At 48.9% G+C, this 16,502-nt stretch overlaps 1 protein-coding gene across 5 annotated transcripts in view; it reads right to left on the reverse strand.

Moving 5' to 3' along the window:
* The window catches only part of FNIP2 (folliculin interacting protein 2), a 125,534-nt gene extending 109,457 nt beyond the window's left edge, over positions 1-16,077 (reverse strand). Inside the window, exon 1 of one of the 5 annotated variants that reach the window (XM_032632043.1) lies at positions 15,758-16,077. In XM_032632043.1, coding sequence (XP_032487934.1) covers positions 15,758-16,000 — 243 coding nt within the window. In that variant the 5' untranslated portion in view covers positions 16,001-16,077. Of the gene's footprint in view, positions 1-2,357; positions 2,374-15,757 lie in introns of those variants that run through there. The other 4 variants (XM_032632042.1, XM_032632048.1, XM_032632046.1 and 1 more) reach the window with 4 other exon arrangements.
* Positions 16,078-16,502: the final 425 nt, after the last annotated feature.

Consider the following 16,502-nt stretch of genomic DNA (forward strand, 5'->3'; position numbering starts at 1 on the left):
GCAGGAAAATGCCCAACTAAAGTGGAACACACAGCAAGTCCTTTCGGGTTCTTTGAACAAACAAACAGACAAGTAAATGGTACATGAGTTTTAGTTTGAGCAAAGGTCTGATCAGCTTAGAGAATGACGGCATTCGAGCTAGTCTTATGACAAACCCAAGCTCTCAAAAAAGTCTATCCTTAAGAGAATACATCATACGTTTCTTGGCAGTGAACCTCAGAAATCTAAACTGGAACTAGCATAGAAAAAGATAAAACGGTCTATAGGTCTAAGGTTGAAGAAAAATTACATAACCCTGTAACTGAAAAGAAAGAAGAAAAAGGGGGTAAACACAGTCAGAGGCACGACAGGGTAAACACACTTACTGGTTAAATTCTGCAACGTAAGCGTGGGGAGATGTCCTTAAAGCTTTAAAGAGGTAAGTTTATGCACAAAAAGGAACTTTATATAATGGCTAATAAATTTATATTCCTCTAAGTAGTGATACTAGCTGAGAAAGAAAAAAACAACAGGCTCAAATAAATATATTTAAACATGACTGAGCTCCAATCAGTGTTCTCAATGCTATGCAGTGCACTACAGGGACGTACATCGATATAGTCTGCTCCCTGCACTTACCATATAATCTGGCTGTGTTTGGTTAATTAGAATACCAGCTGGTAGAATGCTGTCGGTGCCATAAAGACAAAACAAAGAAACAGTAAGTGCAGGCGATGGGAGGGTGAGCCCTCTCAGGGCTCAAGACAGTTGGGGGGCATCTGAACTGTGTCGGGAAGAGCAAACAGAATTTGGACAAAAGTAACTTTGAGGGAGGGAACAGAAAAAGAAAAGTCTTGTAATGTACAGCATGGTGACTACAGTTAACATTGTATTGCATATTTGAAAGTTGCTAAGAAAAAAGGTCTTAAACGTTCTCGTGACAAGAATTTTTTTATAACTACGCAAGGTGACGGATGTTAACTAGACTTACCGTGATTGTTTCACATTATATATAAATAATCATGTTGTACACCTGAAACCAATATAATGTTGTATAACAATTATACTTCGATTTTTTTCCCACAATTTTATCTTTTTTATTCTTCATTCTTTACTTTTTGGCCGCGGGGCTTGCGGGATCTTAGTTCCCTGACCAGGGATCGAACCCGCGCCCCACGCATTGGAAGTGCAGAGTCTTACCCACTGAACCGCCAGGGAAGTCCCTCAATTTTTTTTAATTACACACACACACACAAAAAACGGAAAGAAGAAGAACAGTCTTAAGAGCAAGATGTGGATTTCCTAGGCCCTCTGGCAAATACTGGCCTGAACTGTCCCCTGAACGTCATCACTGGGATGTCCAGCTGCACCTCAAATTCACGCGCAGAAATAAACATACGCGTTCCTTTTTTCAAGTCATTTCTCCTTATAACTGCCCTACTTGCATTAACTACACTGTTCGCCCCGGTTACTCTGGCTCAAACCCTGTAAGTTATTTTATATATTATATTGCTCCTTTTTGAGGATTCTTTACTCTTTTTGTTTACAATTCCCTGTCCCTCTCACTTCCTGTCCCTTTTTCCTCTGAAACATGCCTGATGCACAGTCCTCCATGCATACCATTTAGGCCCCCCGGGGAAACTACCTGCAGAGAACGCAGTGGAGGACAGACAAACCCAGAATTACTTGCTGAGCTTTGACGCCCGGTCTCAGCCTTAAATCCTGGGACGCTGGACTGCACCGGGCTCAGAACAGATGGAGAATTCCAGCTGTGAGGATCTCAGAGCCTAACCCGTGTAGGTCAAAGGCCTCTTGCTCTGCCCCCCAAAAGGCCACAGGGAATTAACCTGATGGTGAGGAAGGACCCTCACTGAGAATGTGGGCTGGCAAAAAAAAGAACTGTGAAGCCTGCCCGCCCCAATGCCCAGAGCAGAGGTGGTCAAAGTCCTGCACCCCACATATTTCTAGGGTGGGAAGGAAAGGTGAGTCTTCTGAGCAGAGGGGTGATAACTGACAGTTTAACAATACTTTGGGATTTCTTCTGAAGGACAGCAGTGATCCTGTTATTTTATCCTCGGGGATACCTGTGCCTCCATCCCCCGACGATGTCTCTGGGGTCCTGGAAGCCCAGGGCCCTGTGCACAAAGGTTTCTAAAATACAGGGAGAGAGCTCGGACCTAACATACGTTGGACAGCAAGACTGTCACCCCCAGGATGTCACCTGCTACGGCCTGCTGATTGGACCACAACCATCAAGTGCTCATTCTGATGTAATTCTGAAAAGAAGCTTCCTGTTAAACAGCTACTGAACATTCTAGCAGTCAAGGCAAGCTCAGGGCAACTCACGTGGCCACCACCGTGTTAAACACACTACCGACCTTTACGGTCCAGGCTGTAAAGCTCCATCCTCGATGCAGCGATCTGAGCAGCGGGCAGTCATCGGCTGTGAGAGCGAAGTCCAGCACCACCCGGTCTGAAGGGAGGCGGCTTGGAAGAAGGAAGACGCGATGCTGAACGCACTGTGAAATGCGGGTGCGGCTGCACCTGCAGGAACCAGGCGGCCTTTGACAGCGTCAGCTGCAGGAAGGCGGAGGGTGCGGGCTTTCCGAACTGCAACCCCCAAGCCCGCTACAGTGAGAACCAGTGCTTAGCGCTTCAGTTCGATGAGATTACAGGACAGCTGCAAGGCTTCCCTTCATCTAGCTTCGGAGACAAACGCCTCTCTCTCTTTTCCCCTTGCTCCCCCTTCCTGCTTGTGAAAATCTAACTCGTATTCAAGCTCAATCTCCTCTCCTTGGTGCAGGCCTGCATTTCAGGAAACCGTTCATCAATACAGGAAGCAGAACTACTGGGAAACTGCTTTGGGGGAAAAATGGAGCTCCTGAGCTATAGAAAGAGATATGTGGGGGTTGGGGAGAGATGACGAGGCCGGGCACAGAGGGTTGTCAGGACCATGAAAATTCTCCGTATGATGTTATCATGGTGGACACGTGTCATTACACATTCGTCCAAACTCACAGAACAAGAGCGAACCAAGAGGTAACCCCAAGGTAAACTAGGGGCTTTGTGTGATCATGGTGTGTGGATGCAGTTGGTCATTGGTTAAAAAACGGACCGCTCTGGTAAGTTTGCTGATAACTGGAGAGGTTACGCATGTGCGGGGCAGGGGGTACAGGGGAAACCTCGGGGCCTTTCTCTCAGTCTTCCTGGACGCCTAAAACTGCCCTAAAGAAAGTCTTTATTTAAAAAGAGAGAGAGCGCACTCTCTACACGTGCTAGGCTTACCAAGTATGGGTTCTGCCACGGGCTGGGAGGGGAACCACACAGGTGACATTGCTGGCTCGGATCCGTTTTGGTTTTCTCCCTTTGGAGATAAGAGAGTCCTGGGATTGCGGATGAGGGGAGACTGAGGAATACCACACACAGTAAAACTGCATTAACTTGGATCCCAGCCCCCAAGTTAAGTGAAGGCGTTGGCGCTGCGCTGCTGTACAGCCACCCGCGCTCACGCCTGCGGTGGCTCCCCGGTGCCTGCCGAGAGGGAACGCCGCCTCCTGAGGAAGACAAGCCGCCCGCGGCCGCCACAGGCTCGGCACCACTGAGTCGGGGTGAACGCAGGGAAGCAGCTGGAGGAGCTGCGCGCAGACACGGAACGCTGGGCCCTGAGGGTTACGAGACCCGAGGCCCCGCAGGCGCTGAGCGCTGTGCGCCAGGTGTACCTGACGCGTGTAATCTCCAGTCCTCAGACCGTGCAAGGAAAGCCGTTTTACACCCATCTTACGGAAGAGAACCCTCAGAGACGACATGCCCTACGTGGTAAGTGGGAGAGCAGGCTTTGACTCAAGAATACAGACCCTACCGGAGTCTCTCTACTCTTTCTATTAACCCTCAAAGTGTAGACCGAGGACGCTCACCTACTCGTCGGGGCCACCTAAGTTTAAAACTGAGCAGGGGTCTTCCCTGGTGGCGCAGTGGTTGAGAGTCCGCCTACCGATGCAGGGGACACGGGTTCGTGCCCCGCTCCGGGAAGATCCCACGTGCCGCGGAGCGGCTGGGCCCGTGAGCCATGGCCGCTGAGCCTGCGCGTCGAGAGCCTGTGCTCCGCAACGGGAGAGGCCGCATGGTGAGAGGCACGTGTACCGCAAATAAAAAAACAAAAAAAACACCTGGTCAGGAATAATGCCTGCGAGGCCCTACAGAGTCCGGCCCCAGTGGGCCCTGCCTCCCAGGAGCACTATTATTTCAAAGAATCCGGCCCATTCCCTGACCCAGGAACACCTCCAAGGTAAGAGTTGTCTTCATCCTCTGCACCCGAATCCTACCCATCAGACCCCAGCTCCTGGGTAAAATAAAGCCTGCCCTGAAGCAGCCGGACTAAAGGGCCCTCACCCCTGCCTGACACCTCAACAGGACCGTAGAGACTTGGTCCTGAACTCCTTACTGCTATGTCTTATCAGTCCGTTTTTTAAACTTAATACCTATCATTTGCACAGTTAAAATGGAAGCCCCCTAGAAATAATAGTTAGAGCTCATACTTCCTTATAAACCCCACAGAACATCAACCTCCTAGGAACTTCAAATGTCCACCTGCAGAGAGGGAATACAGACCATGGACCATGGACCGACTGGGGTTTTAATTCCCAGCACCACTAGTCACCCACACAGTGATCTCCAGCAAGCCTCAGTTTTCATCTGTAAATTATTACAACTTTATACCTATAAATTAGCTAATGAAATACCCAAAACCTCAAAGGGTAACTTCGAGATGATGTAAGCAAATGCCACGCGGCGCGGTTCCCTCCTCCACAAACACTGCAGGGGGCTCCGTAAACATTCTGGAGAAGCAGCTACTTACAGGCGTCTTAAAAGACTGCAGAGATGCTGTTTACATACACAGCCCAGAATACGTCCACCAGTTAATGAGGTTCACAACACGAAAATACATCTTTAAAGTCACAAACGGCTACTTGCATTACAAAAGAATTTTTTCTCATTTTTTATTTTTTGCCCACGCTATCTTATAACAGTAAACAAATTTTTTAAAAGGATATTTATCCACAAGTTCATTACCCCATCAAATCAACTCTTGTATTTTCCTGTTTTCCTTTCTAGTCCTTGGTCATATATTTATATATTTTACTAACATATTCATCTTGTAGGTACCAACTGATTTGGGATTTTTTATTTACCATATCAAACATTTGATTATATTATGTTATATTAAATGTGAATATATTAATTATAACATAGTACATATGTATTACATTATATATGTATATTATATAATATACGTTATAATTAACATATTTTAACATATAGTATTTAATGTATTTGTTGACATATTAAACATGTATTTTATATATTATATTAAAACACAATGTGACCATATTAATACAGTCTTCATAATCATTTAGCCATCATATAATATCCTACAAAGCTAACATCACAATTTAGCTACCTTCCTGCTGTTAGACAACTATTATAATTCTTTTTAGATGTTTATCGTTATAACAATAATGTCTAAAGAACATTTCCATGTGTGAAAGCTTTTTTGCTTTTTTTTAACATCTTCACGCAGAGAACTTCTTTCTTTTAATCTAGAACAAGCTAGACAAGGGGTCAACAGCTATCAAGCGAGGGGTAGGGTCCGAGTTTCACCACCACCCACCAGCACAGTTTCCTCCGGTCACTTTAAATCACCTCCACTAAACAGCCCCTCACATGATGCTGCCAGGAGTGTAAGTAGGTACAGCATCTCTGAAGAGCGATTAGGCAGAAGTTCCACCCTGGGTCCTGACCCTAGACATATACTTGAGCTTATGAATAAGCATCTTCTGGCCAGGAAGTTCACCGTCTCTAACAAAAAAGCCTGAAAACGATCTAAACATCCGTCAACAGGGGACTGGTTAAACATAGTGTAGTTGTCTGCCCACTAACATTACCTGGGGGGTGGCAGGGAGGTGTCCATAAGGACAGACCTGTAGGCAACCTGGATTAATGAGATCAGGATCTCAGAGAATGGTCTGGGCATTTAAACCTTGCTGGGTCCCTGCAATGTCCAGCCAGACTTGACAGCCACTGAGTTAGTCTTCCACGCACATTCACTCAGTGGAAGCCGGGCACCTATCAGCAACACGCTGGACGGTGTGTACAGCAACTACCATTTCTGTGAATGAAAGAGAATGTATGTGCATCGAATATTTCTGGAAGGATACACTAAAAGAAACTGGTATAATAAGGGTGGCCCTTGGGAAGAGAGATTAGGGGTGTGAAATGAGAGGCTGGTATTTCAATGTGTATCATTTTATACTGTTTGAGTTTTAATCAGGTACCCTGAAAAGTTAATACTCTTGAAAAAAATCATAATTTGTGAGCCGTTTCTCAACGCCACGTGGCACTGGCCAGTGCCCGTGCTCTCAGGGTCTCCACGGAGCCCTGCACGCGCGGAAGGGACCAAGTGCCCTTCTTGGCCTTGTGCTCACTGCTGTGGCCCTGGCAACTCCCTTACTCAACGTGCCAACCTAAAGCAAACAGTCACCACCTGATACGCCGGGGAGATGTTTGCCTGTGGCTTCCCTCCTCGCCTCTGAGGCCATCACCAATGACACGTGGTCTGGGCCATCTCTTCCTAAAGAACATGTCAGATTTACAAACTCATTTTTAAGTGAGTGTCTCAGCTGCAAAGCAGCGACAATTCCATCCTTTTTCTAAAGTGCTTACTTCAGGTAGCATGCAAACGCCATCTCTGCGGGATTCACAGTACCAACATTGTTTTCAGAACTAAGTGAGCTCCATCTTCTATGTGAAACAACCGCTTAGCTAATTGCATTCCATCATGTATTTCAGTTCAACAAGCCACACAGAAATTCAAGGAATCTAAAAGGTATAGAACGCAGTTTTACAGTTATCAACACACAGCTGATAATTTCAGAGGTTCGCAGAGATTATTTAAATAAAATACTTTTTTCTACATGTTGCTTTCAACAGCTGTGGGAGTTTATAACTGAGTCTCAGATATATTACTTAAGTGTCTTTTTTAGGTGTTTTTTTTTTACTTTGAGGAGAGGGCAGGTCCCTTTAGAGTATTTACCTTATGATTTTGATACCAAAAATAGATTCATTCATATTAATGGAAAGAAGGAAACTGTGTGGTCTATAACAAAATGACAATACATGCCAGAAACATCAAGAAAAAGAATACTATAACGAGAGGTCAGATTCTGGAATACCAGAGAATCTTTAAGGATCGTCTGTTTGCAAAACTCTTAAACGTATTCATTCGTTCATTCATTCATTCATCGAACAAGTATTTATGAAGTGCAACCTCCTGCCAAGCCCTGCACTAAGCACTACAGCCACGACAAGAGGGCTAGGATTAGAAGAATTCCCATATCTACCCACAACGTGGACATTTTCTTGTTTCATTCAGTTACTCAAATGTATGCTTAAAGCGGCAAATTTAAATGATATTCTTGTTATATTTCTCAATCATGTTTTATAAGAGAACTTGAGTAAATGAAAACAGTGAATTAAGAGCTAAATGCAATCAAATACACTACATTTGCTCCCCATCACCCCAAAGGTTTCAACTGTAGGTTAGAAAAAAGAAAATGGCCAATTTTCTGGGTACACCAGGGAACCACAGTTGGCAACCTGAAGTATTTATAAGGTGTTAAAGGCAGAACACATTAGACTACTGCTTCTTCCTAACACATCCTAAAATGAAACACCTGTTTCACCTCTGGAGGAACAAGCAGGTTAACGTCTAACTTGTCTCCAACTTGTGAAGGAACAGAGTTGCCATGACAACTGAACGAAAAGTTTAGTGAGCAGAATTTACCAATGAAATGCAAAATTCCACCCAATTCCATTTAACTGGCATGTGTGTACTTGTAAGCAAAGGCTAGTTTTCTGTTTGTTAAACCATCAGAATAAATGATAATGTGTTCTGTGAAAAGTGTCATGGATAAAATGTTTAAAAACACACACTCCTTTTTGTCAGAGTAAGCCACAAATAAATAAAATTGAACAATGACTGTTTGACAAGTCAATATTGGCAATGCGGCCTTTCACATGACAGGGTCTCGAGTATACTTAAATCAAGGAAAACCAGATACTTCTAACGTTAGTACCTTCCTTAGGTTGTGTTAAATGGTCAGGTAAATTCAGGGACATGTTTCATTTCTACTGATATCCATTACACAATGTCACCTAGGGTACAATCAAATAAACAGACTATCAATTTTCCTAGAAAAATCCTTCTATCATAAACACACAGTACATTTATGTTGTGCACACATGCTGCAGGATTACATTATTAACGCCCAACATTATCCTCACTGGAAACTAGAGTGAGGTCCCCATCAGATAAGCAGGTTTCCCATCCGCCCCCGTCAGCTTTGAGGGCCGAATTTCTACTGCCCCAGTGACCGCCCTGCATGAACTGGTGGTCATTTTCAAGTAGACATCTGTGAATAATCAGACACCAGTGGTCACTGATTTAAAGATGTATTACTTCAAACACAGAAATGCTCTTATTTATGATTAAAAGGTCTCAGGCGTGGTGATAAAATCATCTTCGTAAAGCAGACACGTATCTCTTTATAACACTACACTGGACACAAATTCTAGAGCACGATGTACAAATTAAGCAAGATTCAGGGACAAATAACAAGAAAAATATTCCAAATGTACATATGAATGAGAAGCACATGTTTAAAGAGAGAGGAACATGATAGCCGGGGACCCAGACTCGTGCTAATACTAAAATCTTACGTAACAGAAAGCACCTGCCATACAACACATCCCCACAACATTAGAGTATTAATGGCTGCATTTAATGGCTGCGTTTATTGCGCTTAATAGATTATACTATTTTGGCACAAACAGAAAGTGTGCAGTAAGAAAAACGTATGTGTGAGAAGGCACACTGCCCCTTCCAGAAGTCCATCACACAGGCAGGTGGACAGCTTCCGGCTGAACACAGAGGGTCGGCAGCCCACCGGCTTCCATCCCCCCCGGCCCCGCCCCCGCCTCCCACCGAGCACGCCTCACAAGAGTGCCTGTGTGGCTTGAGCAGTGAGTCGTGGACGTTCCGTTTACAGAGGGGTGGGGTTGAGGGAAATCGCCATTCCATGCCCAGTAAGCTGGAAAAGTCCATCCTGTTTTTCCTCTTCTCCAAAGTAATCATTTCTCACGGACCAGAGATAAAAAGAACGCTTGGTAAGTAGGAGCTCACTAAATATTTCAGCACTCTTACCCGCAAGGGAAAGACTGACTTTTACAGCCAAGGACACGATCTCACCCTGAGGGCCTAACCACTCCCGCCCACCAGGGACTCAGACAAGCGCGATGAAACATTTGCTCCTTTGCGTCCACACCAAGAAAACCAGTGGCTGGGGAAGTCAGCGCGGTCCCAGGTCCCAAATCAGACGCACCCGCCAGGAGCTCACACTGGCAGCCGGAGCACTTCACGAGCGCAAGGGCGACCTTTTACACCCCCTTGGCCGAGGAAACACAACTGCAAGGGCTTCCTTAGGCTGACCTCACAGGCAGACCATGAGAAACACAACCCAAAGCCACAGCGACAGAAACCAGCGCCCTCGCTACATCCACACTCTGTGCATTAAAAAACCACAGGCCCGGCCCACCTCTCAAGACCACCTACTCAGTCTACTGACAACGTGTAACATGACTGACTCGGATTTCAGAACCGAAAATTAAAATGCCTGTCTCAGCTTTCAAAGCATCCAGTCCAAGCCCCTCAGCGTACCCAAGGTACCCCAAATCTCAAAGGTCGTGTCACCATCTTCCGTATATTTCAAATAAATCTTACCTAGGTCTCTCTCGACCGCCGACTGGAGAGCTGGGTGCAGCTCCTGAGCCCTGCTGGAGACCAGGCTGCCTGAGGCTGGAGGAGGGCCGGGACCCTGCCCCGCCGATGAAAACTGTGCACACAGATACCGCCTACGCTCACCAGCCTCCCCGGTTACACTGGCCTCCTGAGGGTCGTCACGGACTTCGGTGTTAAGTACCTCAAAGTTCACAGCATACTGCTCTCCGTAACAGGGACTACCACTTATTTTTACAAAGAAGAGGAAGTCTCTAGAGAGTTGTTACTCAAATCAGGTCTCTCCGCCAGTGTTACACTCAGTCCCTCCCTCACGATGCAAAATACTCCAAAGACTACTTAACATTTAAAATAATGTGGTCTTTTAATGCACAGAGTGTAGATGTAGAGAGGCGCTGGTTTCTGTCGCTTAAATCACAGAGGCAGCACGAATTTGTTAGAGCAAAATCCAAAATACCAACAAAATATAAAACACAGAAGAGTCGAATGAAAGCTTCACCCGCCGGTTGACCACCCCTGTTAAAATGCTGGTGTGCAGGGCCGCTCACCTTCGTACAGACACACACAATCAACCCCACACGCCCATCTTCAATATCTTCAAGACATGTGTGCATGTGTATGTGCATGTGTGTATACACATAAATACACATGTACGTGTGATATAGATATATAGATATATATAAACAGACATAAAATAAAGATTTGGTGGCTGCAGAGTATCAGCCATCGTGCAGCTGTGTCACTTCACTTAACACATTTCTCCTGCTGCTTAAATAAGATTTTATTCTTGGTAGGAAAAACTTGCAAATAATTCTGAAAAATACACTGTACTCCTAAAACCATTCCTGACTGTCCAGGCCCCTCCACCCGGGTCTCAGTGACCGGTCTTAACGCTCCTCTGAAGACTCAGTCTGTTTCATCACGGACACCATCCAAGTGGAAAAAAAAAAAAAAGTAAAATCACGGGGCTTCTGTTCTGTCTCAAGTCTCCCATCTATAGAAAGAGAAAACAGTTCAATGTCCATAAAGCCTCAATATGAATGATACTGAATTCCATGACTTAAGAGGCTCTCCGTAATACTTAAAATCGTTCTGTACTGCATTTTATTCTCTTCACAAGATTTTCAAATATATTACCTCCTCACCACAACCTTATTACACAGGACGGGTGCGTTACAAACGCCAAAACTGAGGCCCAGAGAAATGGAGAGACATGTGGGTCCCATGTCGACATGGTGCACGAGACAGGACAAAATCGACGGCCTCCGCCATGAAAAGAACCCACGACGTGAGCCCGGACCGGCCCCAAACCCCTAATACCCCGCCGGGACCCAGGGCACGGGTCAGGACCAGGAGATGTGATCGGGGGGGGTGTGCTCACAGATCCAGAGCAGTGCGCAAGGAAGCCTCCAGGAAGACTTAGGAAGTAGTAGGAAGAAAGCAACAGGGGCCTTCTGCACAGCACAGGGAACTATATTCCGTATCTTGTAATAACGTATAATGGAAAAGAATATGAAAAAGAAGATGTATGTACAGATGGATAACTGCGTCACTGTGCTGTACACCTGAAACTAACACAACATTGTAAATCAACTGCAGTCCCGTATAAAATAAAAATTAAATTAAAAGAAGATAGTAAGCCATGATTCCTTTCCTCATGTTCTCACTGTCTAGGGAAGGAAAACTCAGGCACGAATCCAGATTCAATTCAGACCACCTTTTGGGTTATCACGTGTATTGCAACTAAATAAAGAGGCTCTCACCACGTATCCCCACAGCAACGCCAAAGAAAGAGATGAAACCTGTGATTTCTGTGTCATGTGTCTTCTGTTACAGTCAGTAAAAACGTGAGCGTAGTGGGGCTAATCTGCGTTTCTTCCAGAATATCCCCCGACCCCAGGACAAGCTCATTCGAAATGCTAGCGTCGTGGGAGCTGGCAGCGGAGGCTCCTCCGGGAGGGAAGAGCGAATCCTCGGTCCCAGCAAGGGTGAGAGCAGTGCATCCTCCATGTGTGGTCCTTGACGCAGGGGTGAGCTCCTCATCCGCGTCGGAATTACCTTCCTGTTACGGTTTCCGGTGCGCTCTTTGCTGTTCGTGCATCTCGGCAGGACCTGCTGTCCTCAGACTGTCCTACCTTGGTCTGCATGGGCGGAGCGCAAAGCCACAAGCCCAGGAGATGAGCATCAGACGCCACTGGATAACAATGGTGCGTGGATTAAACCGTACTTACATAACACTAACCCTGGAACGGGCGACTTAATGTTGTTCTAACAGAACCGTCTGGATTAGCACTAACTCGGCCCTGTGGCCTCGGATATTCAGGACTGGAGAGGCGCAGGGGCGGGGTCTCTCCTTCCCAGCATTTACACAGCCACCTACCAAGCGGCTGAGATGCTCTCCTTTACCCCTCACATCCCAAGCAACACGCATGCTTACTCGCTTCGTCTAACTGGTCCCAAATAAGACACTGCCTAACCGGTGACCTCTTCCGCCTCCCTCTTGCATACACATTTGAGGTGGAAACTGGTCCACTAATTTACCAGAGACATTAAAAAGAAACACCTTAAGATAAAACTTCAAACTTGAACCAGACATGCAGCTCAAGAAGTCAGTGGGGGTCTTCCCTGGTGGCGCAGTGGTTGAGAGTCCGCCTGCCAATGCAGGGGACACGGGTTCGTGCCCCGGTCCAGGAAGATCCGGGAAGATCCCACGTGCCGCGGAGCAGCTGGGCCCGTGAGCCATGGACTCTGAGCCTGCGCGTCCGGAGCCTGTGCTCCGCAACGGGAGAGGCCACAGCAGTGGGAGGCCCGAGTACCGCAAAAAAAAAAAAAAAAGAAGTCAGTGGGCACACCTTGGCTTTTAAAAGTTCCTAAATGAACATGCTTCCCTGAGATGCAAGGGAACCAAGAACCCAATTCTACTTGTTTGAGCCTCAAGACAAATAACCTCATTTTGTTCTCGTTTATCCTTCCAGAAAAAAGAGTTATATCACACACACATATATGTGTGTGTGTATGTGTATGTATATATCAATTAGGTAAAAGTGAAAGCATTGTAAAGACCAGCAAATAGAGAATTCTCTCAAATTTCAAGACCACGATGCAACTTTATAACTTTAGAGCTTACACTTCACAAATACCATAATCGCAGAGTGTCCCATCTCCTTCTCCCAAACTTGAAAATTCAATCTCTTCTGATTCTTTTTCTGTCTTCCTAGCAAGCTCTTTCCTCAAAGCTATGAAAAGGGCTTCTCGTTGAGATCCTGAAAAAATACACTTAGGAAGGAATCCCAACTGTGACGACTCTTCGCAGGTGGAACACTGGGAAGCACAAAGATCTGAAAATGACCTGTGAGGTAAGCTACTTACACCAGGCCTCAAAGTTCCTCTCTAATCAAGTCCAGTGAGTGCGAACTGGAGGGACGAGCGGATGGTGAGTAAGTTGGGGAGGTGACAGGGCCAGGCACAGGGCGAGCAGGGCACCATCCAGGGCACGACTGCAGAGAAGGGGGGAAGGGCTTAAGATGACTAGTGGAAGTCCACCACTGAGAGGAGAGAGAGAGAACTCTAAAACGAAAAGATGTATATACAAACTGGGTCTTATTTTTACTTAGGCTTTTCCCCAAAATGCATGGAGATCTATGCTACAAAACCGCCCAAAAGCCAGCCTGAATCTTCCTTTCATTCTCGAGATCTACAAGGTACTGCCTGTATTTAAAGGCAGTAAAGAATACAAAATCAGGGACTTCCCAGGCGGTCCAGTGGTTAAGACTCCGCACTTCCACAGGTTCCATCCCTGGTCAGGGAACTAAGATCCCGCGTGCCGTGCGGCGTGGCCAAAGGGGGGAAAAAGAAGACAATTTCACAGACACAATTTAAAAGAATACAAATTCCCGTTAGGCGTGCTAGAGGTTCAACCTAAGGGTTGCACCTTAACTTCTGAAAATCTATTCAGCTACAAAGTGGGCCCCCAAGGGCAGCTCATTGCCTGTCTGAGGTACCCCTTCCCCCAAAAGCACATGCGAGCTCCTATTTCGTTAAATCTGGATAGATATGAAGTGCGAGGTCATCATTCTGTAGGGCGAGAGAGGGAAATTTTCCACTCTCCCAGGAAGGCTGCACAGCATCTGAGAGTTCACCCAGGTGAGGAGAGCAGGAAGAAAGACTCGCCCGGGTGCCCTTGGTCGACGTGGTGTGACACGGTTGATTTGGCCCTCATCTTCCTGAGTCTTTACTGCATTTCTTTTTCCAAGGGGAACCCTTAGCAGGGACACTGCTGAAGGGCCCTGAGACCTCCAGTTTTCTCCTGGGCATTCACCTCCCAAACTTGCAGAAAATCCTAATGAGGTCAACAAAAACAAACCTCCAAAACCATTCCCTGGCCCAATTTTGTGTTCTTCACTAGACACCAACAGGAAGTCAGAACACTACACTGAGAATGTTCCCACAAAGTTAGAATCAGTTTCCCTAATATGGCCAGGCCGTAAATATAGCCACAGTTTTTCTGTTCAAAAGACACTCCCTTACAGTTGTAGATGGAGGAAACAGTGGTGGGAAAGTGACCGTAGAGCACAGGAAACCACGACTGTGCATTCAGAGGGCTCTTGTGTCCTTGACAAGGGCTGCCCAAGCAAAGACACCTGGAACACATGCCCTGTCCTCTCCAGGCTTTGTTCCCTCCAGCGAGTCTGGGTTACCAGGAGGGAAGAGGAGAAATTACACACCCTGGGCCAGAAGTAATTCTACCGAGTTCTGAGAAGCAACACAACATCACTAGTACCCAAAGCAGTGAAAGGAGTAGAATTCCCTCCTTGAATTGTAACGATTCAGTTCACCTACAGAACACACGGGAATTCAACGAAGGTGTGTCAAGTCTTCACAACTTACCTTCCAAATAACAACACACACCCACACACACCCATGGTCACAAAAGACTGGTAACGTTCACGTAACTGCCGTGAAGGGCTTTGGGCGCTTTCAGCGAATGGGATTTACGCGGAGCAAAATCTAGAACACAAAACTTGGCCCAAAATGCAGTCAAAGTTCCGCTTGAAACTTTTGAAAGGTTAAGTACCCTGGGTCTACACTTCAATTATAAACTCCTTCTGCAAGACATTTTAGCCAAAAAGCACCCAGCAGAGTATCCAAGTTGGAAGTAGATGCTCAGTAAAACACCTGCTGGGAAAAAACTGTTACAGGGAAGTAAATGAACTTCTCAACACAAGCGTGCTGAAAGGTAATACAGGCCGTTTTAAGGCCCCGTGTTAAAGTTAGCCCGGGAGGGCGGACGGGCCTAGAGCGTTCAGGCTGGACTGTGCGCTCAAAGCGCGCAGGTCAAATGCTGGGTCTGTCGCCCCCATCTGCGGGTCGCTCTCTCTGCGACTTAACGTTCCCTCGGCCGTGAAAGGCGGATCCAATCACACCCGGCGCCCAAGGCTGCCGGGCGAGCAACCGAGAGAAAGCAACCGAAGGCACCCAGGATGCCAGCGCGCCGCCCGCGCGCGCGGCGCGTCTCCGGAGGCGCGTACCGGGGGTCAGTCCGTGCGCACATGCACCAGCTTCGCTGCGCGGGTACCTCGGGCCCCGCACACGCCCCGCGCAGCCGGCGCCCCGCGGCCGGGAAGCGGCTCGCTGCCAGGCACGCGTCCGAGAGCCAGTCCCACGGCGAGGGAGGAGGCGGTGCCGCGCTCGCGCCACGGCGTCTCCCACACAATAGGCTGCAGCGGCGCCCCAGGCCCCCCACGACCCGCGACCCCCGGGCCCGCGGCGGGTACCCCCGGAGCCCCGGCACCTCCAAGTGGGTGGGGAGGGGCGCCGCGCGGCGCCTGATTGGGGCCCACGGTGCTGGGTCGGCGGCGGCGGCGTGCCGGGCGGGCCCCTCCCCTCGTCCCTTCCCGCTCCAAGCCCCTCCGTCCCGCGGCCCCTCACCTGATGGCGGGCCCCTCCCGGGGCGCCCGGCCCGGGGCCGCCGCCGCCGCCGCCGCCGCCGCGGAGCCGCCGCCGCCCTTCCTGTTGAAGAGCCTCTGCAGCAGGGTCGGGGCCATGGCGCTGCGGCTCGGCTGCGGCTGCCGCTCCGCGGCCTCGGCCCGGCTCAGCGCGCGGCCGGGGGCGGCGGCGGGGCCATCGCGGCGCGGGCAGCTGTGCTCGGCGCCGGGGCCGCCGGCCGGTCATATGACGGGGCTGGCCCGCCGCCGCCGCCGCGCGCTGACAGTTCTCCCCGCGGGAGGAGCCGCCGCCGGCGCGGGAGGAGCGCGGCCGCCATTGGCCCCGGGACCCCGCCCGGCCCCGCATCCGGGGGCGGGGGCCGCGGGGGGCAGGGGGCGGGGCGAGGCGCTTAAAGGGGGCCTGGGGAGACGCGGGTGGGGGGGCGCTGGGCGCTTAAAGGGGAGGGGGTGGGGCCTCGGGGAGGCGGGAGCAGGGCACTTAAAGGGGAGGGAGCGGGGGCGGAGAGGGGCGGTGCTTAAAGCGGGGGCCCCGAGGGCGGGGTGCGGGGCCAGCTGGGTGGGGGCCCTGGTGGGCAGGGGGCGGGGACCCGGGGGGTAGGGCTGGGGGCTGGAGTTTGGGGTGGAGGTTGTGGTGTTGGTGGGACGGGGGGCGGGGCCCGGTGGTGTTGGGGCGGGGGGCGGGAGGGCGCTGGGACGCGGGGCGGGGGAGCGGGAGGGTGCTGGGACGC

Source organism: Phocoena sinus, chromosome 5 (assembly GCF_008692025.1).
Source record: "Phocoena sinus isolate mPhoSin1 chromosome 5, mPhoSin1.pri, whole genome shotgun sequence".
Taxonomy (NCBI): domain Eukaryota; kingdom Metazoa; phylum Chordata; class Mammalia; order Artiodactyla; family Phocoenidae; genus Phocoena; species Phocoena sinus.